This window comes from Camelus dromedarius, chromosome 24, assembly GCF_036321535.1.
Source record: "Camelus dromedarius isolate mCamDro1 chromosome 24, mCamDro1.pat, whole genome shotgun sequence".
NCBI classification, from domain to species: Eukaryota; Metazoa; Chordata; class Mammalia; order Artiodactyla; family Camelidae; genus Camelus; species Camelus dromedarius.
In genome coordinates, this window is record NC_087459.1 from 22,186,686 (window position 1) to 22,209,039 (window position 22,354).

General features: G+C 37.7%; 1 protein-coding gene and 2 non-coding genes across 3 annotated transcripts; all 3 read left to right on the forward strand.

The window, feature by feature from the left end:
- Window positions 1–12,043: 12,043 nt before the first annotated feature.
- CCT6A (chaperonin containing TCP1 subunit 6A) lies at window positions 12,044–22,275 on the forward strand. Its single transcript, XM_010980802.3, has 14 exons — window positions 12,044–12,279; window positions 12,722–12,785; window positions 14,091–14,225; window positions 15,079–15,252; window positions 15,787–15,890; window positions 16,650–16,760; window positions 17,023–17,182; window positions 17,260–17,342; window positions 18,252–18,348; window positions 18,663–18,810; window positions 19,228–19,361; window positions 19,872–19,974; window positions 20,930–21,002; window positions 21,256–22,275. Exons 1-14 carry the CDS (start codon window positions 12,143–12,145, stop codon window positions 21,326–21,328), a joined length of 1,596 nt encoding a protein of 531 aa, XP_010979104.1. The 5' UTR covers window positions 12,044–12,142; the 3' UTR covers window positions 21,329–22,275.
- LOC116147281 (small nucleolar RNA SNORA22) lies at window positions 14,813–14,946 on the forward strand. Its single transcript, XR_004130814.1, has one exon. It is a non-coding gene; the product is annotated as a small nucleolar RNA SNORA22 (small nucleolar RNA).
- On the forward strand, window positions 18,860–19,000 carry LOC116147279 (small nucleolar RNA SNORA15). Its single transcript, XR_004130812.1, has one exon. It is a non-coding gene; the product is annotated as a small nucleolar RNA SNORA15 (small nucleolar RNA).
- Window positions 22,276–22,354: the final 79 nt, after the last annotated feature.

Consider the following 22,354-nt stretch of genomic DNA (forward strand, 5'->3'; position numbering starts at 1 on the left):
CTAGACTTGCATTCAGCCGTGGACGCTTTCCTGCAAAGCCGCGGGCCACGCCACCCCCACTTCGCGGAGGAAGAAGGAAAGAGCTCGCGATCTTTTGCAGTGCTCTCCACCGCCACCACCACTTGAGATAAGGATACGTTAGGAAAGCGAGGGACCTCCGCACTGATTTTGCAATTAACGAAAGTCCCTTAGGGGCTTTTTTTGAAATCCACGTTCGGCATTATGCTCTTGTAGGAATTAAGGTCCCAAGAGAACTTCAAAAATTATTTATATGCGCAACTAAAATGCAAAAAAAAAAAAAAAAAGAGTGACAAAATGAGTCTTTGAATGCTTTTTTTTTTTGTCATCTTATCTTCTTCTAGGTGTCACTTGCCCAGCTACTTTTATGTTGACTACAATAAATAAGTGGTGATTCCCCCCAAACATTTATCTTTGGGCACAGCTGGCTGGAGCTGGGCAATGAAGTTTTACCCTAAAATACAACCTGAAACCTCAGATGCTGACAGTCATCTCTGCAGTTTTCTCCAAGCTGGTCATTCAGGCAGAGGGGCTGCAATTCCTGGAGCAGAACACTTGGTCACAGCATTCCTGCCCTTTGCTACAAGACCCCTCAATAAACACGACCCTATCCAGAGACAAGAGTCCTGATGCTCTTTGATCAGATGTGCCTTTGAAGTTCAATATTCTCAGATTTCATTAGTAAGAAAATGGTTGCAGGTTTGGGGCACATCAGTTTAATTTCTCCCAAATCTGCCAGAGATGGTTCGGAGGAAGGTTGAAAAGGAAGAATTTTGATGTTTTGAAATATGAGGTAAAAGATTATACGATTAATGGAGGAAGGCAAAATAAGGGGGTCTAAAATAACAATCAAGAACTTGTTTATATTTTGTGGTAATTTAGAAATGTCTAATAAAGGAAACACGATGTTAAACATCAAATGGTAATTGAGAATTTACCTCAACAGAAAAAGAAACCCAAATACAATAAATGTGAAAAGTAGAAGAGTTCATTTTTGCTCTTATTCATATCTCATAGATATTTACTGCTAAACAGATTTCAGATAAAACATTTATACTGAATAAAATCTGTCCCTGTACTCACCTCACATTCACATCTGTATTAACATTTGTGGGCACGAGGGGGCACTGTAGTAGACATTGTTTAGCTAGAGCACATTCCACTAAAAAAAAAAAAAAGAGTTGTCCAAAGAAAGTTAACGGGTGGTCACAATCAGGAAGTAATTTTGCCAGACAAGGCAAAACTAGATAAACAAATTATGCTTCATGGTTGTTCTTCGGGAATAATGTTAAATAACACATGTGAACCAAATACAGTACAGTATAATGAAGAGATAATTAAAAAGTGTGAAAGAAGTGAAAACATGTGAAAAGATAACTATGTGCTTTTTGAGGAGAGTTTAGAAACTCATTATGGGCAGTGAATATTAAATAACTATATTAAATAACTAAAAAAATTAGCAAATTATTTTACAAAGTTTTAATCATAATTGGTTAGTAGAAATATAGGTAATACTAGGGTTCCTGAAAGGTTTTTTTCTGTTTTGTCTCTTTTTTTTAACCAGTCTTTTTTGGGGGGAGAGGGTGGCAATTAGGTTTTTATTTAATTTATTTAGTTTTTAATGGAGGTACTGGGGATGGAACCCAGGACCTCATGCATGCTAAGCATGCACTCTATCACTGAGCTATATCCTCCCCCTGAAAGGTTTTCTATAGATTACATTTTTATAAGCTAACAACTTTGCTAATGATTAACTATGTTAGAATCAAGTATAGCTTTTTTTAAGTAATTCAGGGCTAATACAATAGTCTTCTAAAATACAGCACATTGGAACACTTTAGAAAACAGTATGGTATTATTCAGTAACACTGAACTTGCACATTTTCTATGACCCAACAATGCCGCTTCAAGAAAGCACTTGGAAGAAACTTGTACATGAATACCAGGAGTCACATATAAGAATGTTAGTTACCTCTGAGGGACAGGAAAGGAAATCAGACTGGGAAGAGATTATATAGTTAGTTCTTTAATGGTATTGATAATGATAATGCCCTTAAACTAAGGGAAGTGGGCCTACAGATATTTTTGTATCTGTGTATATAAAATATTTTATAATACATGTAATATTTTTATGTCAATACATTAAATACCAATATATTAAAGTATCATAAATGTTTTTAAAGAATATAAAGAAAAATGCAATTTAATATAAACACTGACATTCAAAATAAGTCACAGCTGGAAATATGTCCACGACATGTCATGTGAATAAAGCAGGTTGCAGAACATTACATATAGCTTAATTCCCATTTCTGAGCAAAGAAAACTCTTTACATCTATAAACACGTGCAGTATATGGTTGTATATCTATGTCTACACACAGTAGTTAATCCTAAGGAGTAAAAAGAAAGAGAATTTACCCTTCTACTTTGATTTCATATTGGTTGAAATTAGGTTAAAATTGTATTACTTTTGCCATGATTTACAAATCAATGAAAAACGAACATCTTATGGATGGTGGTGGGGAGAGAGAAATAGGTTAAGGTGGCCAAAAGGCACAAACTGCCAGTTATAAAATAAATTATAGGAATGTAACTAAAATGGGAAAAATTCAGCTTTTTTTCTTCCTATGTAGGGAAAATCCCAGTTCTTCCCTAGTGTGTCTTCTTTAGTAATCACACGAAACACTTCAGTCTTGATCACCAATTGTGATTTTTTTCCCACATCAAGTAGTTCTCTGCAACACCATTTGAGTATTCCATAATTTAACTTAATTCTGACACTATCTTCACAGAGCCTCAGATCCCACAGGTTAAAGGCTCAGTCCCACCAGACTGCCCCCATCACACATGCACACACACACACACACTTCAAATGCCAGTCTCAAGGCCAGGTTATCACCTATGTGTCTGATCAACCAGCTATAGGTCAGAAGTTCCAATGACCACCTTCCTTGGTTTCAATTAATTTGCTAGAGAGACTCACAGAACTCAGGAAAACACTTACATTTACCAGTTTATTAAATAATATGATAAAGAATACAGATGGACAGCCAGACGAAGAGACACATAAGGAAAGGCCTAGGAGGGTTACAAGAGCAGTGAATCCTGTACTTTTGGGATTTTATAGAGGCTTCATCACATAGGCATGATGGATCATTAACTCCATTTTCAGCTCTTCTCCCTTTTCAAGAGAATGTGGGATGAGCTTCTAGTCATGGCTTGGTCTCTCTAGTGACTAGCCCTCATTCAGAGCATGCAGGAGCCCACCCAGAATCACCTTGTTAGAACAAGACACCACAAGGGTTTCAGGAGCCCTTGCAATGGGAACGGTGGCCAAAGACCAATATTAGAATGAGAGATGCTCCTAGTGTTCTTATTACTTAACAAGTTACATGGGTCCTAGGAGCTCTGTGCCAGGAACCAGAGATAGAGACCAAGATATACTATCTACTATATCACAGTATTGTACAGCATAGCGACTATAATTAATAATACTGTACTGCATATTTGAAAGTTTCTAAGAGAGTAGGTCTTAAAAGTTCTCATCACAAGAAAAAAATTGTAACTATGTATAGTGACGAATGTTAACTAGACTTATTACGGTGATCATTTCACAGTATATACAAACGCCAAATCATTATGTTGTATACCTGAAAATAATGTTATATGTCAGTATTACAAATTAATAAATAAAAATCTCAAATTAAAAAATAAATGCCTCAGACTGCTAAGTCAAATTAGGTATCAAAAAAAAAGTTATCTAAAATTGCTAATTGGTCCGAGCCAATTGTGAAATCCTATTCACCACCTTTCCAGCTTCCCTTCAACTTAGGGTGGCTGTGTATTCCTGATTTGACTAGTGAGATTCAGACTGAAACATGCTGAGGAGGTTGCTGGGGAAGCTTCTGCTTTCCCAATATGAGGAGAATAACACTGCTGGCCTAGTTCCCTCTTTTTCCTGCCTTAAATATTAATGAGATAACTGAAGGTATGGCAGTCGTCTTGCAACCATGAAGAAAAACCGAAAGAATGACAGCAACCCACTTATAAAATTAATTGCATCTCTGATCCCAATACCAGAAGCCACCTATGTCTAGATTTGTTTTTTTTTAAGAAAAATAAACTCCTGTTGGTTTAAGCCAGTGCAGTTGAGCCCTCTATTGTTTGCAGGTAGAAGGCTAAAAAGAAATTTTTTTTAAAAAAAGAAGAACAGAGATTTCAGCTGCTGCTGACCACAGAGTACACAGAATTTGTCATCTGAATCCTGCTGAAGTAGAGGGGTTTGGTACACATCTTAGGCTTTCCACTAAAACCCCAGAAGGACCACAGCTTAGGGGCAAATATTATGTCCCAGAACAAAGGATTTACTCTAAAATTAAGGGCTAAAGATAGACTTAAGGGACCAAGGCCTCCAGGGTTGGCTTGCTTGCTTGCTTGCTTTTTCCTTTCTTTCTTTTTTTTTTTTTTTTGAGAGCTCAGAGGGAGGGGACAGTGGGCCAGATGTGGGTACTGGACTCAGACTAGGAAGATGGACCCAGAATGGCTGAGTTTCCAGTGTGTCTCCTAGACAATCTCATGAAGTCCTCTCGGGACCCATGGATGACCTAACAAAGTATAACATCAAGACAGCAAAAGTACAAGGCAATCAGCCAACATTTTAACTTCCTGATAGAACATATGTGAATATTCTTCAGAGGAAGATAATAGAATCTAAGTTGCTAAAATGTATCATCCAAAATGTCTAATATACAATCAAAAATTAAAAGACTTCCTAAAAACAGGAAAATGTAACCCACAGTAAAGTGGGGAAAAGGCAACCAATAGAAATAGACCCCAAGATAACAAAGATGTTACAATTACCATACAAGACTTTAAAGCAAGGTGGGGAAAGATATAGCACAGTGGTAAAGTACATGCATGAGTCCTCAGTTCGATTCCCAGTACCTCCATTTAAAAAAAAAAAAATAAAACTAATTACCTCCCACCCAGAAAACAAACAAATGAAAAGATTAAAAAAAAAAAAAAAAAAGACTTTAAAGAAATGAACTAAATGCATTCAAGAACTTAAAGGAAAACATAGTCATAATGGTAGCCCAGATGAGGAATCTCAGAAGGAAATGAAAATTTGTTTTTCAGATTAGATATTCCAATTTAATTACTGGCGGTCCTTTTCTCAAAATCTCCAAGTTCTGATTGCATAGCAGAAGCCCTTACTCACCACCTCCCCCGCTGGGAAGGAGAAGAATGCCTTAAGAGAAAATGAAAAAAATTTAATGGAAAATATAGAGCTGAACAACACAATATCTGAAATAAAAATTTGCTAGATTGGTTTAACAGCATATGAGAAAAGGTCAGTGAACTTGCAGAAAGATCAATAAAGAACAAAAGGGAAAAAATAAACAGAAAAAGAAGAGCAATACAAACCCAAAGCAAGAAGAAAGGAAATAATAAATATTAGAGCAGAAACAACTGAAATTGGAAACAAAAAACAGAAAACCTATAAAAACCAAAAAGCCAGTTCTTTGAAAAGATCAGTAAAACTGATAAACCTCTAGCAAGACTGACAAAGAAGAAAAGACAGAAGACACAAATTTCCAATATAGGAATGAAAGAGGAGATATCACTGTAGACCACACAGATATTAAAAGGAGTGTAAGGAAATACTCTGAACATACTATGCACATAAATTCAACTTTGATGAAATGGACCAATTCCTTTGACTACCACAATCTACCAAATTCACTCAATAGAAAAAACAGGTTACCTGGATATTGCTATATTAATTAAAATAAGACAACAATGAAGCCGTATCAATTGACTCTTCCTTTCATGAACAAGTTCTCTGTAGCATGCAATGTTGTTGGACAGCATTTTACCCACAGTAGACTTCTTTTAAAATTGGAATCAATCCTCTTAAACCCTGCTGCTGCTTTATCAACTGAGTTTATGTAATATTTTAAACCCTTTGTGGTCATTTTAACAGCCTTCACAGCATCTTCACTAGGAGTAAATTCTACCTCAAGAAACCACTTTCTTACCACAATGTTCATAGCAGCACTATTTACAATAGCCAAGACATGGAAACAGCCTAAATGTCCATCGACAGATGACTGGATAAAGAAGTTGTGGTATATTTATACAATGGGATACTATTCAGCCATAAAAACTGAAAACATAATGCCATTTGAAGCAACATGGATGTTCCTGGAGAATGTCATTCTAAGTGAAGTATGCCAGAAAGAGAAAGAAAAATACCATATGAGATCACTCATATGTGGAATCTTAAAAAAAAAACAAAACATAAATACAAAACAGAAACAGACTCATAGACATAGAATACAAACTTGTGGTTGCCAGGGGGATGGAGGGTGGGAAGGGACAGACTGGGATTTCAAAACGTAGAATAGATAAACAAGATTGTACTGTGTAGCACAGGGAAATATATACAGGATCTTGTGGTCGCTCACAGCGAAAGGGAATGTGACAATGAATGTATGTATGTTCATGTATAACTGAAAAATTGTGCTCTACACTGGAATTTGACACAACATTGTAAAATGACTATAACTCAATAAAAAAAAGTTAAAAAAAAAGAAAGAAACCACTTTCTTTGCTCATATATAAGCAACTCCTCATCCAATAAAGCTTTATCAAGAGATGGCAGCAATGCAGTCACATCTTCAGGATCCAATTCTACCTCTAGCTCTCTTACTATTTCCACCACATCTGCAGTTACTTCTTCCAGTGAAGACCTGAACCTGTCAAAGTCATCCACAAGAATTGAAATCAACTTCTTTCATACTTCTATTAATGTTGATATTTTGACCTCTTTCCCATGAATCACAAATATCCTTAAGTTCTTAATGGCCTCTAGCATGGTGAATCCTTTTCTGGATGGTTTTCAATTGACTATGCCCAGATCCATCAGAGGAATCACTGTCTATGGCAGCTATAGCTTTAAGAAATGTATTAAGGGGTGTCCACTGTTAAAGTGAAGACACTGAGGCATCATGTACTGTTAAATAAGATTGACTGACTGACTGATTGATTTTAAGGATTGTCTCATGCAATAGTAGAGGCTTGGTAAATCCAGAATCTGCAGGGTAAGCTGGCATACTGGAGGCCCAGGGAAGAGACACAGTTCAAGTCCAAAGGCTGTCTGCTGGCAGAATTGCTTCTTGCTAGGGATAGATCAATCTTTGTCTATTAAGGCCTTCAACTGATTAGAGATGCCCACCCACATTATGTAGGATAATCTGCTTTACATTTGAGTAAATTTAATGTTTAAACTTTAAGTCCACCAATTTAAATGTTAATCTCATCCAAAAAAAAACCCCACCTTCACAGAAATGTCCAGAATGTTTGACCTCATATCTGCCATGTTGACACATAAAATTAACCATCACAAATGGTTATCTCTGAATGATGAGATTATGAATTTATTTTTCTACTTTTTGTATGATGATTATGTATTATTTCTGTAATAAGAAAATCAATTTTATTTTTTCAAGATTTGCAGGGGGGAGCATATAGCTCAGTGGTAGAGTGTATGTTTAGTATGCAGAAGGTCTTGGGTTCAATCCCCAGTCCCTCCATTAAATACATACATACATACCTAATTACCTCCCCACCCCCTTCCCCCCAAAAAGAAAAAGATTTGCTTTAGGAATTCTTCCTTAATAGTATGGCACTGAGACTACAACATTACAGGTCTTTAGTACACAGTGTATATTATGTGTGGTGTTGTACATTTGTCTCTCTAGACTGGAAAGTCTTTGAATGAAAAGACCTCTTTTCATGTGTATGTTTACTCCAAGCACAGTACTGTGCCATAAAGTAGACACTCAAAGAATGAATGACCAACAAGAGGAAAAGCACTACCCAAAATCAATATTATTACCCCACCTTCCCATACAAAACCTGCCCCACTTCTGGAATTTCCTCAACCTCTTCAGACTCCTAGACTGAAAATAGGAACTATGTAGCACATGTTTCAAAATTTGTCAGAAATGCCTCTATCCCCTGGCCATTTGCTATCTCCACTTCCACTGCATAAATGTGAATCTCCTACTTACTAAAACATGTGTTTTACTAAAAAAGCACTACATGCTTAAATATTTTTGAAAGCAACCTAAGATTAAAAAAACAGATTTTTAAAAACTAGATTAACTCTATCATTTGGAAAGAAAAACAAATGTGCAAAATAGCCAGAAAATTTCTGAAAAAAGGTTGATGAAGAAGATCTAGCCTTACAAAATTTTGAAGCATGTAAAACTATTGTAAATAAAACAACATGATGTTTATACTGACACTATAGAACTGAATATAGTCCAAAGTAGATCCAGATATAGATATGCTAGGAATGCAGCATATGCTAATAATTACATTACACATTAATGGTGAAAAACATGAATTATCCTGGAAAAAAATAAAATTGGATTCTGTGTGAGTTTTTTCCAAACACCAATAACCAGTTCTCAATTCTCAGACACCAACTCTGATTCTCCAACCCCAACTGGGCGTCCAGCAACTCAATTCAATTCTGATACTATCTGGAGTTACTGCAAACCCTACAGTAAAGGGCTCAGTCCCACAAGACTGCCTTCACTTCAGACACCCGTTGCAAGTCCCAGGTCCCTAGGGTACCTAGACTCTGTCCAACTTGGCTACAAATTTGGGGATCCCCACAATCCCCTCCGTAAAGAAAACTGAAAAATTTTAAGACCAACCCAGAACTCAGGAAATCACCTGACTTAGGTTTAGTGGTCTATTATAAAGCACACAACTCAGGAACACCCAAATGGAAGAGATGTACGGGATAAGGTATTGGGGGAGAGACGCAGACCTTCCAAACCCCCTGGATGTGCCACCCTATCAGGACACCAATATGTTCACTCACCCTGATTGTTCAAGTATTTTTAAAACCCATCTCTAGCCCCTCATCCATTCTCCAGAGGTTGGAGGCACAGGGCTGAGATTTCCCCTCCTCTCACCACGTGTTTGGTCTTTCTAGTGACCAGCCCCCATCCTGAGGCTCTCTAGGGTCCCTGTCTTGACTCACCTCATTAGCACAGACTCAGGTGTATTTTAAAGGGGACTGCAATGGGTAACAAAAGACACTCCTATCACTCGGAAAACCAATGGTTTCACTTCTGTGCCATGAACCAGGGACAAAGACCAAATATATGTTTTAATTATACTACAGATTCGTATTTCATTCCTTAGCAAAATAAATTCCAAATGAATTAAAGATGAAAATGAAAAACAAAACCTTAAAAATACAAAAGAAAACATGGGAGAAATTTTAAAATACTTTTTAAGTGTGTAAGGCCTGTTTTACACACTATAGCTCAAAGTCCAAATGCCCATAAAAGGAAAAAAAGGATATATCTGACCACATGAAAAAAATTTTTAATGTTTAATTCGGAAAAGGCATAAATACAAAATACAAACAACACTGGGGCAAATTGCAACACAGAAAACATAAAGAGCTCCTACAAATCCACATGAAACCAAATAGGAAAACAGAAGACACGAATAGACAGTTCACAGAAAAAGAACTACAAATGGTTTTTACATGTAAGATATATGCTCGAGGGGGAAGGTATATGCACAAGGTCCTGGATTCAATTCCCAGTACCTCCACTGAAATAAACTAATAAACAAATATGTAATTACCTCCCTCCAAAAAACTAAAAATAAAATTTTTAAAAAAATTTTAAAGATATATGTTCAACTTCATTCTCAATAAACAAAACTTTAAGATACATTTTTCACCTATAAATTTGGCAAAGATAGAAACAAAACATTACACATTTTCAGGATATCCTTTCTTTATATATATATAATAATAAAAATAAGACACTGGACATACTTCATATATTTTATATTTTATACTCTCATGTGTATATTTCTGCATTCCCCTTTTACGGATACATAAATTGTGGGGGCTGCAAAAATGAAAATATTCTGAATGTTTTAACATAGTCAATGTTAATGTTTTAATGTATATCCTCTGCCCTTTTTTGTATAGATGCATGTGGAATGGTTACAAAAATGAGATTATATTCATGTTATTTTAAACAAGTTTTCCTCCCTTATTTAGGTCATTAAACATGATTTCACCACCTTTTTATCCTTTTTTTAATGGAGGTACTGGGGATTGAACCCAGGCCCTCATGCATGCTAAACATGTACTCTACCACTGAGCTACACCCTCCCCTCAGTGCTTTCATCACCTTCTGCATGGACTTTTCAACACCCTCCTTTCTGTCTCCTTTCCCTATTCTCAGTCTTCTTCCTTAGTTCATCCTCCACTCCACCTGAAGCTACCTTCATCTCTAGTTTTTTGGGTTTTCACTGCTGGCAGGCTTAGGCTCAGATTTCTTAACTAGCAAACCAGGACACAACAGTTGTAATAAGCTACTTCTCCAGACTTGTCTTTTTCCCTCTATCCTATGCATTCACCTTTCTCTGGGCACGCCAGGCCCTTCCACTATCACTCGCTGTTTGATATCATTCTCCTAAGCCCTCTTCTCTTACAAAGTATCCATGTATCTTTCAAAACTCACCTGCTCCAAGAAACCTTCCCTGATGCTCAGAGTTAGTACCTTTGTGCTCACAGTACTTCATTCATTTCTTAAAGATCCTACATCTTGGTCATTTAACCTGTTTACAAGTTTATCTCCGTAACTAGGCTATGTATTTCTTGAGGATTAAGGATCTCCAGAACTAATCACACATCTCCCTCGTCTGTATAACTCAAACTTAAATAGATGCTTTTGTGGTTTTCAAATACACAAGATCACTTTAGTGCATTATATACCAGGATATTCACTGCAGTCTGAGTAACAGAAGATTGGGAACAACCTAAATGTCAACCAGTAGGTGGCTGGTTACTTATGTCATCCTTATAAAGAATACATGCAGTTATTAATAAGAATGAGGAAGCCCTATTTGTACTGGTATGTTCCTATCTCCAAGATACTTAAAGTGTAACACACCCAATACTGTGTATATGAATTGCCATTTTGTGTGAGGGAAAATTTTTATATTTGTGCACATATTCATTTATAAATTCAGAAAGCATCTGGGGAATTCAGAGTACCTAAAGGTAACACCATGTATCTAAAGATGCATGTCAGAAGGAAGTTGACTAGAGGAAGAAGGTAGACTTACTTTTCACCGTATGCCCTCTGGCACCTTTTGAATTCTGAACAACTTTGGTTATTAACTACAAGAATAAAACACAAAACGTTTGAGAAGACTTGCTATCTAGGTGGGGGGCATCTTTAGAAATAAAGCAGCCCTCTCAAAGGCTGGACACCACTGCTCAATCAAGTTAGTTTTCAAACCTGCCTTGAGAACCTGAGGCCTCAGCACTGCGTCCTGAGTCTGAAGAGTGGACTGACTCTTGCTTCTCCTCAGCTGCCATCGCACCAATCCTGTAGCTTTCTAAAGGCATCTAGCACTTTCCACCTTGTATTACGTCTCTTCGCCTTCCGTAAGCCTAAAACACCTAGGACACTGGGGTGGGGGGGAGGTCCTTATCAGATTCACTCTGGGCCCCCACAGCTTCTAGAACACCCTCAGGCACACAGTACACAAGAAAAGTCTGGTGATCGGGATAAAAGCAAGGGGAGAAAGGAGCAAACGTCGCGAGCGGGGGACAGGGGAGGCCCACCCTACACCCTGCGGCCGGAGACCTCCGGGAAAGAGCAGCCGCCTCTCCAGTCACGCCCAGACGTGCGCGGCCGACAGGCCTTGCCTTGCGCACAGCGACCCGCACCGCCTACGTCCTCAGGTCGGAGGTCCGCAAAGCTGGGCCCGGGCCGGCGGCAACACCAGAGCCCAGCGAGCCCTGTTCGCTGGGAGCCACGCTCCTACCGAGCGCCATGGCGCCGCGGCGGGGACGGGTGGGGCGGGGCTACGTGCGGCCGCGACCCAATGAGCGGCGTCGGCCGACCCACGGCCCAATGGCGGCGGCACGTGGGCACGCTGGGGGCGGGCCCGGCGCGCCGGACTGTTCGAGAAGATCCGGATAGCGCCTCCCGGCCATGCTCTGAACCGACTCTCGGCTTTCAGCACGCCGGGTCCCCACATCTTCCTCTGCTGGGGCAGCTATGGCAGCCGTGAAGACCCTGAACCCCAAGGCCGAGGTGGCCCGAGCCCAGGCGGCGTTGGCGGTCAACATCAGCGCGGCCCGGGGGCTGCAGGACGTGCTGAGGACCAACTTGGGGCCTAAGGGCACCATGAAGATGTAAGGCGGGGTCGGCGGGGAGGGCCGGGCGGGCACCGCGCACCTCGCGCGGTCTCGGGCCTGGTGCTGGGGATCGCGGTTTTGAGCCCGTCGTCTCTGGGTATCTGAGCTCGCCACTGCGGCCCTTCTTCCCCGCATTCTCCCGAGTAATTCCTATTTTCCGCCCTAGCCATTTTCTCTTGTGGTAGATGCCGTCTCCGCGGAGAACAAAGCTTCCCGCATGCGCGCCGCTCTCCCCGCGCTCTGGGGCTTAAGCGACCTGAGTTCTCGGCAGTCTTTCCCAGGCGGGAGGGGGTGGACACTGCACCGTTCCTGTTACCGGGAGCAGAGACCCTGTCCCAATGCCCCAGCTTCTTAGGATCTGGATAAAGCCCGATTTTTATGGGATTCTTGGTCACCATTGAAAAAGTTACACTGTGCTTTGTTTCTGCCCATTGAACAGGCTTGTTTCTGGTGCTGGAGACATCAAGCTTACTAAAGATGGAAATGTACTGCTTCACGAAATGGTGAGAGGTTGCTATACTAGGTCAAAAATGTTCTGGTTTTCCGTAGTACATGTGACTTGTAGAGAGATTTTTAATGTTCGTTTTCAAGGTAGGAGAAGATCATTTGCTCTCAACAGGTAGTTCTCCAGACAATGGAAGTAGAAGAGGAATATAATCAGTAATGTTATTGACAATACAACACAGTGAGGAGCCCTGGAGTCCGATATACTTACTTTTGAATCTCTATTTTTGTCATTTAAGGCCTTGATTAAAGGATTGTAATTATTAAAATAAATTCTAATAAAATCTGAAAAACTAAAGAGAAATTGACATCATCAGATAGGCAAAATGCAACAGAATAGTTATACTTATTTCCTTTAAAACTGGAGTTCTCTGTTATATTTCATCTCTCCACCACCGACTAGAGGGGAAATAAAAGTCTTTACCATTTTTAAAGTCCCAGTGACTAAGAATACGAGGTTACTGAGAGGAGCAGTCGTTTTTCTCATCTCTGAGTTCCCAAAACCTAACAGTTCAAATCCAAGAAAAGGAAATGACTTCTCTGTGTTTTGAGTTTTAAGTTCAGGGTTTTGATGGCACTGTACCATGTTAACATCCCAGGTGTTTGTAAATACCTTCAGTAAGGACTAGCTAACCTAGAACGTGTGTTTTTTGTTTGTTGGCTAAGTAGTGGCCAGTGCTAGCAGAGAGCATTTGGAGTCATAGTTTAAACTTGCTATGTCGTAAAAGTCATACCTACATGGCTTTTCTATTTTACCTAATTTAATGAGATAATCTGTGAAATGATTGGCTTAGATTCTTAAACTATCAGTGTCCCCAAAGACATAAAAACCAAAAGCAGTGCAAGAGCCATGATTGGATCCTTTGTAATTAAGAATCTGTGAGTTGCAGGCATGAATATCGTGCTTTTCCAAAACCTTTCCTTACAGTGATGTAGCATCCACTGATGATTTTTGCTAAAAGGGCTATTTTTAAAAAATTCTGAGGCTGCTGGGCTTTCATTTATTCTCAGAAGAATCCTGGATTTGTCATAAAGAGACATGCATGGATTTGAAATTGTTGCTCTTACTTGTTAGCTCTGTCACCTTGAGTAAGCCTTAACTAAGCCTCAAATTTATATTTAGAAATGGTTTGATCATCATAAACTGTTAATACAAAATAGCTAATGGTGAATTTTTCATCAGCATAATATGTAGCTGCACACTTGGGCATTTTGTGCAAGTAGATTAGCCCTTTACACATTTTAAGGTATATTTGGACTGTTTTAATTTAACTTGTTTAAGGATTTTTTTCTTCTACTTTCAGCAAATTCAGCACCCAACAGCCTCCTTAATAGCCAAAGTAGCAACAGCCCAGGATGACATAACTGGTGATGGTACCACTTCCAATGTCCTAATCATTGGAGAGCTCCTGAAACAGGCGGATCTCTACATTTCTGAAGTATACATGATTCTTGTGTTTCTGTGATATTTTACTGTGGATAGGAAATGATCTGAGTTTTATTTATTCACAATGATGTGTTACTAGTAGCAGAGGCCATACAGTAGAATATCAAGGGGCTTAAATCTGAGGACTAGAGTCTATATCCTAATCTGACACAAATTTGTTATGATCCTAGAAAAGTTAAAGAATTTTTCTTGGCCTAAAAGCTGGTTGTTTTTTTTTTTTTAAATCAAGTTGCATTATATATATGATTTTTATCTATAACATGGATTAATAATTGAGATTTAGAAATGGAATATTCAGGATTGGCATATTTAAAAGGAAAAGGCCAACAAAAAATTTTAAATAAGAGTTCTACAACTTCTTTAGCACTCAGTAGTTCCAAGGTTAAAGCAGACCTCAGTGACTACTAGCATGTTGTCAGGAAGAATTTCCTGGGAGGAGAGAGAAAGCAGATGCTTAGTCTGTTTATTTTTTGTTAGATGATGAGAATTAATTTCAGGTTATCTATAGAAAAGATACAGTCCTGCTGACTGCATATTGATACGACATGGTTTTGAGTTTTGGGCATTATTCCTTTTGGTTTGCACAATGAACACCCAAGTGTGCTTTATAGTGCCCTTGGCTTTGACTCTGTGCTAGAGCAATGTCTGTTCTTTTCCTCTGCATTGAAAGGACTATTAATCCTTTTAAATGTATTCAGAAAGTCAGAACATTATGTTAATTGCGTTAAAGGGTGTGAATGATCCAAAATATCTCTTTGTAAACTTGCTTTATTATGAGCTATAATTGCATCTAGCTGAAGATCTCCAGTGTCAGTAGTGGTTTTGTAATTGTGTGTTTATTATAGGGTCTTCATCCCAGAATAATCACAGAAGGATTTGAAGCTGCAAAGGAGAAGGCACTTCAGTTTTTGGAACAAGTCAAAGTAAGCAAAGAGATGGACAGGGAAACACTTATAGACGTGGCCAGAACGTCTCTACGCACTAAAGTTCATGCTGAACTTGCTGATGTCTTAACAGAGGTATGTGTTTAATCTGTTATGTGTCTGGTACAGTACACCTATACAGAATACCCCTGGCAGCTGGACGCATCGGTACTCTAGTTTCAATTACAGGGTGCTATCTACAGTCTTTAACAGTATCATGCTGTGAAATAAGTAGGTTCATTTTTGTGGCAGTGATAACCTGATCCGTATTCCCAAAGAAAGTAAAGTGAGAAAGTCATAATAGTATGCCTGGCCAGGTTATAAAGGTATAATCCAAGCTTTCAGTAAACAGGGTTTATAAAATGGAGGTTTCATTATTAAAAAGCTTCCTGTCACTGATATTTTTAATACAATAGTAGGGATGTCATTGATTCTTTAGGTAATTACAAATTGAGATTTTGTAAATGACTTCAGCCCTTCATACATAATGCATTCTGTAAGTGCATAGAAATAGGCTTGGATCAATTCACAGATTTTTAAAGTCAAGAAACTGCTTTGAATTTCTCTGAAGAATAAGGTGTCTCAGTTTCGGCAAATCAAATTCATTTAATGGTTACACTTCTATTGCAGGCTGTAGTGGACTCCATTTTGACCATTAAAAAACAAGATGAACCTATTGACCTCTTCATGATTGAGATCATGGAGATGAAACATAAATCTGAAACTGACACAAGGTAGGTGGTAGAATGCTAGGAAATACTTAAGAAGTGTGTTTACAAACCGGAAGGAGTTTATACAATTCATATCTTTTGCCTGATTTTTTTGTCTTTGAATTAATGTATATTGCCAAGATGAGTATTTAATTTACTCGGTGTTTCCTCTTGAAATGAAGTTAATGGTATGTATTTATAGTCAGAATGCTTCTGAAAAGTCAGCTACATCAGGTGAAAAAGAATGTGAAAATGAATATATGTATGTTCCTGTATAACTGAAGCTTTATGCTGTACACCAGAAATTGACACAACTAACTATACTTAAATAAAAGATACATATATAGATTTTAACAAAGAAGAAAAAAGTCAACTATATCAGTCATTTGGCATTTATTGAACTGTTGGATACAAAACCCATGGGAGACTTTGGGGAATTTTTAAAAATTATTTCAAAGATCTAGTTTGAAGACATTTTTTAAAGGCAGTGATCACAGTTTGATAGCCTACCAGTTGAGACTATTTCTCCGCAGAATTTTCTGTGCAGGAAAGAGTTGTTACTTTCATTTGAATGGCTTATTTTTGTCGTATTCCGGAATACTGCTTTTTCACAGTTGGACCTTACCTAGATATTACCTAAAAGTCCTCTTCAGATAACTCAAGAAATAAAGCTGATTGTGTGAAAATTACCAATACAGTCTCAAGTCACTGATTTGATTTTGTTAGCGTATGTTATATAGCCCATCTGAAATCAATAAGAATATAATTTTTATGTTTTAACAGCTTAATCAGAGGTCTTGTTTTGGACCATGGGGCACGGCATCCTGATATGAAAAAGAGAGTAGAAGATGCATACATCCTCACATGCAACGTGTCATTGGAATATGAAAAGACGTGAGTTTATAGCCCTTTAAGAATGGGACAGAGAGGTGGAGGAGCTTGGTGTTTGGGGCAAGTCACTTTTTTGTGAGACTTAGTTCCCCCACTGTAAGGACAACAGGGCCTCAAACTGGGTTTTGAGGAAACATACCAGGAGTGGGATTGGAGCTCAGTGACTGTTAAATCTTGAGACTAACATAGTTTCTAAGACTGCTGGCTTATCTTCTACTCAGAAATTAAACATTTCCTCCTCTTTCTGTAAATTTTTTTTTTTTAGAGAAGTGAATTCTGGCTTTTTTTACAAGAGTGCAGAAGAGAGAGAGAAACTAGTAAAAGCTGAAAGAAAATTCATTGAAGACAGAGTTAAAAAAATAATAGAACTGAAAAAGAAAGTCTGTGGTGATTCAGATAAAGGATTTGTTGTTATTAATCAAAAGGTGAGATATTTTGCTTTATAAGCTAGTCTATTTTAAAGGTGAAATACATTGAAACTAATTTTTTGTTGTTGTTCCAGGGAATTGATCCCTTTTCCTTAGATGCTCTTGCAAAAGAAGGCATAGTAGCTCTGCGCAGAGCTAAAAGGAGAAATATGGAAAGGTAGGGACAGCAGATTATCTGGCATGAATTTTACTTATTTTGCAAGTTAACTAGGATTATTCCTTTTTTGGCCCTACTTATTTTTGTGTTTTTATTGCAATAAAATATACATAGTATAAAATTGATCATTTTACTAGTGTTTTAAAGCGTACAGTTCAGTTGCATTAAGTTACACACACGTTGTGCAACAATCATTATCCATTTTCAGAACTTTTTCTATCATCACAGACTGAAAGCCTGTACTCATTAAATAATAACTATACACACCCCCTCTGGTAAATACTATTCTACTTTTTGTCTAGGAATTTGGTACCTCGTGTAAGGGAATCATGCAGTATTTGTCTTTTTGTGTCTGGCTTATTTCGCTTAGCCTAATCTTTTCAGAATTTATTATGTTGTAGCATCAGGCTCATTTCTTTTTAAGGATGAATAAATAATCCAGTGTATGGATACATACCACATTTTGATCCATTTATCTGTCAATGAACATTTATTTGGGTTTCTACCTTTTGATTACTATGAGTAGTGCTGTGAATGTTGGTATATACTTGTTTTATTTTTAAATTATGACCTGTACTGTATATATTTTTCCATATCAAGAGACAGCACCAAAGGTTTTGGAGAATACTTTTTCCCAAAGAGCTCACCATGATGAAGAGTTATTGTCCATCTTTAGATTTCATATTAGGTATATTTGCTGCCTTGGGGAGAGTGATTTAAATGGAGAGTTGGGAGGAAAGACCAGTTTTCAGCTGGTGGCAAATGGAAAGGTTTTAGCTAAAATACATTTTAGAGTATGTTTTGAGTATGTAATTCTGAAAAAGATTGCTTTCTAAAAATTATTGTTCTTCTCTTTAAACGTAACTAATAAAATTACTTCTGCATCTCCCTTACACTTGAATATTTCAGGCTGACTCTTGCTTGTGGTGGAGTAGCCCTAAATTCTCTTGATGGCCTAAGTCCTGATTGTTTGGGATATGCAGGACTTGTCTATGAGTATACACTGGTGAGTGTATTTTCTTTCCAAAGATAATACTACTTTCTGGTTCATGAATTCTTCACTAGTTAAAACTTCCTTAAAACTCAGGAAGAGATTTTTCCTTGGTTTACTTATGTTTTGATGGTTTATTGTAGTAATGATAACCCATTGAAAGGAAAATAACATTTGTTTTATCTGACTTTTTAAAAGAAATAATTTGCCTTAACATGGTCAGTGCTGTTCCCTGTTAATACGCTACTTATTCCTCCATAAGCCCCTTCTCTCTGTTCATTCTTTATACAGCCATATCCTGTTTTTTAAAATACTGTCTCTTCATACAGGGAGAAGAGAAGTTCACCTTTATCGAGAAATGTAACAATCCTCGCTCTGTCACATTATTGATCAAAGGACCAAATAAGCACACACTCACTCAAATCAAAGATGCAATAAGAGATGGCTTGAGGGCTGTTAAAAATGCTATTGATGATGGTAAGATCCCCACTGTATTTAAATTACATTCTTTTCGCTAGTCTAAAAGGCATGGCTGAATACTGTGTTCTTTTTGTCAGTAGTTTACACAGCCAGACACCATGCGAAAGTAAAGTTTTCCCTTTGTAATGGCTATTGATGGTATGCTAAGTTTTTTCATAGCATGCTGTTACTAAAAGAGGATACAAATAAATGAACTAGTAAGAACTTGTAGGAGCTTCTATATGCTAGTTAAATCATTCTATTTGATAACGTTTGTATTGCTTTCAAATGCAGTGTTAAAACTGCTGTGGTTATACTGAATTCTCAGATTAATGATTTTCCTATGTGTGTTTTAATTTATGTATTTTCTTATAATTGATTGTACAGTATTACTGTCTTTGTAGTTTAGCATCTCTCTCTCCCCCCACCCAACAGGCTGTGTAGTTCCAGGTGCTGGTGCAGTGGAAGTGGCAATGGCAGAAGCCCTGATTAAATACAAGCCCAGTGTAAAGGGCAGGGCCCAGCTTGGAGTTCAAGCATTTGCTGATGCATTGCTCATTATTCCTAAGGTGTGAATGCTTTAACAGTTTCCTGAACTACACCAAAATGATTCAGCTGATGAAAGCTTTTTGATAATATGGTTTTTTTTTGTAATACGGATTTTGAATAAGTAGGTTTGATAGTTTTCACCCTAAGACTAGAACAGGTATCTCTCATTTAAATGTTTTTGGTTCCTCTGGAGGGAAGGGTTGACTATCTGAACTTTCAGATGGCAGGAGGTAACTATTTTAAGAGGGTTTGCAGTATGCAGGTTATACTCGAGTACAAGCTTGCTTTTTGTTACTTGTTTTAAAGTAAGATTAATATTGTGATATTCTGTTGTTTGCTCAGTTAGGGGTACAGTTTATGACCAGAGTATTGTTGGGCTTGGGGTGGATTAGTGAGTTGGTTAGTAATGTATATCTAGTCATTCTCTAAGTTTTTTTAAAAAAAAAATTAGAAATGCTGTTCATTTATTATAGATTTCACTCTGAATTCTTAGGTCCTATCTTTTAAAGGGTTACATTTGTTTCCTTTAGGTTCTTGCTCAGAACTCTGGTTTTGACCTTCAGGAGACACTAGTTAAAGTTCAAGCAGAGCATTCAGAATCAGGTCAACTTGTGGGTGTGGATTTGAACACAGGTAAGAAGATGTGACTATTTGTAGGATTATTTGTAGGGAAGAACTAGATGCTATAGGGGAGTTAAGGGCAGAAAGGATAAAAAATGGGACAAAAGAATCTTGGAGTTGCTTTGCAGTTTGACACCTTCATCAGGGATCTCTGGGTTCTAAAACAAGATATGAAAATGTAATGACTAAAATATGATACAAAAGTGTAATGACTTAAAAAATGTAATGACTAGATATAGTAATTAAGGTATTCTAGTATACATTTGAAAATTTTTGAAGAGTACAGGTTTTGTGTTTCTGAGTTGTGGCAGGTGATTCAGGTTCATATATTGGGCTTGCTTAGTTCTCTTTTTTGTCAGAAACTTTGATTAAAAAGGTATATTTAACGACTATATTCACAGGTGGAAAGGGCTGAGGATAGCAAATAATGCTGGAAGAGGGAACTAAATCTAATTAAATGATTAAAGCCCTGATCTTAGGCCAGTGTAGTACAAATACACAGGTACAAACTGGAAGAGAGGTAACAGATACACCCACGCAGTATAGGTAAGACCTGCTGTTGTCAACAGCATCATTTAGATTCAATTTAATATAGAAGGTTTCTGAAATGAGGGAAATAAGCCCATTTTGCCAGATTATAGTTCAAGTGCTATACTTTAATATCGACAGGAATGTGTCCAGATAGATAAACAGAGGTATTCAAATATTTGGTAACCAAGTAGAGCATTCCTGTCATTGGAAGTATTCTAAGTAGAGATCAGCCACTCATCAAAGCTGATGGGCACAGGAGTCATGGTTTGGAATACAGTACTGGGCTAACGGAGGAACTTTGGTTTCTCATGGTTAATACTGGAGGAAATAAGTAGTGATGAGTAAAGCAGCACAAAATAATTTTAGACAGTATTCTGATCTTATGACCTGCTCGACCTGCTCTGTGTGATTTTGAGAATACTCGGTTACTTTTCAGGTGAGCCACTGGTGGCAGCAGAAGTAGGCATATGGGATAACTATTGTGTAAAGAAACAGCTTCTTCACTCCTGGTAAGTTTGGGAAAGCCAAAACTATAAACTAACCTTTAGGGAATCATTATACTCTTAATTTGGTATGTTTTATTTAGTCACTTTTCTCTCCATAAGAAAATGTAATTCGTCAAAAGTAGAGCAACTAAGCTTCTGTGTATGGAGGGGAAAGGCAAATTTAACTGGTTGTAATTTGCACAGTCTAGTTGGAGTTTGAATTGAATTAGGGTTCGTAACTCAAACCTGAGCCATCTGATTTTTTCCCCCCTTTCAGCACTGTGATTGCCACCAACATTCTCCTGGTTGATGAGATCATGAGAGCTGGAATGTCTTCTCTAAAAGGTTGAATTGAAGCTTCCTTTGTATCATCTGAATCATGAAGACTGCAGAGTGATCTTAAGAATACAGCTATGGAATTTTTGTCCAAACTTAAAATGATTTTCAAAGGAGTTTTCTTTTCCCATATGAAAAAGGAAGAGAACACTGGCACCTATTCAAACTCTGAAGTTCTTAAATTATAATTACAGTATTTTTTAAATTGCCCTGCATTGTACACACAATGCAGCATGCCATGTTTATTCAATGAACAGGATGTGTTGCTTTAGCCTCAGTGATAGAAAATTTCATGTTAGATAAGCATATGTTATCTACCTTGTTATTAAATATTCCTTGAAAAAAAATTTTAATGGTTGAATAATTTCTTCTGATGGGTGTATTTTATCTCCAATAGCTCCCTATTGTTAAGCATTTAAGTGTTAAATATTTAAGCTAATATAATTTTATGCTAATTCACTTAAGTAATTTAAGATCTTGAAAGCCTCCCTTTTTCCTTAGTATAAATTTCTATGAGTAAAATTATTTGATCAATTTTACTTTCCATGCTTTTGAAATAGCTTTGCTAAATTGTTTCCCAGGACTGTTAAGTTGTAGTGAATAGAGAGATGGGTGAACTAGAAGTAAGGAAGCTGAAAGGAGCTGTACGTGTGAAGTGGCAAAATAGGAAGGGCAGAGGTAGAAACATGGCTGAGGGCTAAGTGAGAAGAGGTTTTCAGGCAGACTGGTTTCACATCTTGGAACCTTGGTTTATGCTTAAATATCCATCCCAAACTTACCAGTGTCATCTTTTTCTCACCCAAATTACTGTTCTCCCCTCCATGTTTCCACAAAATTAGTTTTATACAGTTGGCATATCTCTAAAGTCCGTGAAAATGAGGTTCTGTGTTGCTAAGCTTTGTATTTTGAGGACTTGGCACGTCTACAATGAGTGTGCAATAAATGCTAAGTTGAAACCTTTCCTGTGATCTTGCGGTGGGACTCCGGGGCACAAAGGGAATCTGAATATAAAAGGGAAGGGAATCAATCAGTCCGAAAGG

Bases quoted from the DNA above. Each gene is read 5' to 3' on its own strand.
- CCT6A (XM_010980802.3), top strand. From the start codon at position 12,143: ATGGCAGCCGTGAAGACCCTGAACCCCAAGGCCGAGGTGGCCCGAGCC. The intron at 16,761-17,022 runs GTGAGTTTATAG...TTTTTTTTTTAG, and splicing joins TCATTGGAATATGAAAAGAC to AGAAGTGAATTCTGGCTTTT. The intron at 19,975-20,929 runs GTAAGAAGATGT...GTTACTTTTCAG, and splicing joins GGGTGTGGATTTGAACACAG to GTGAGCCACTGGTGGCAGCA.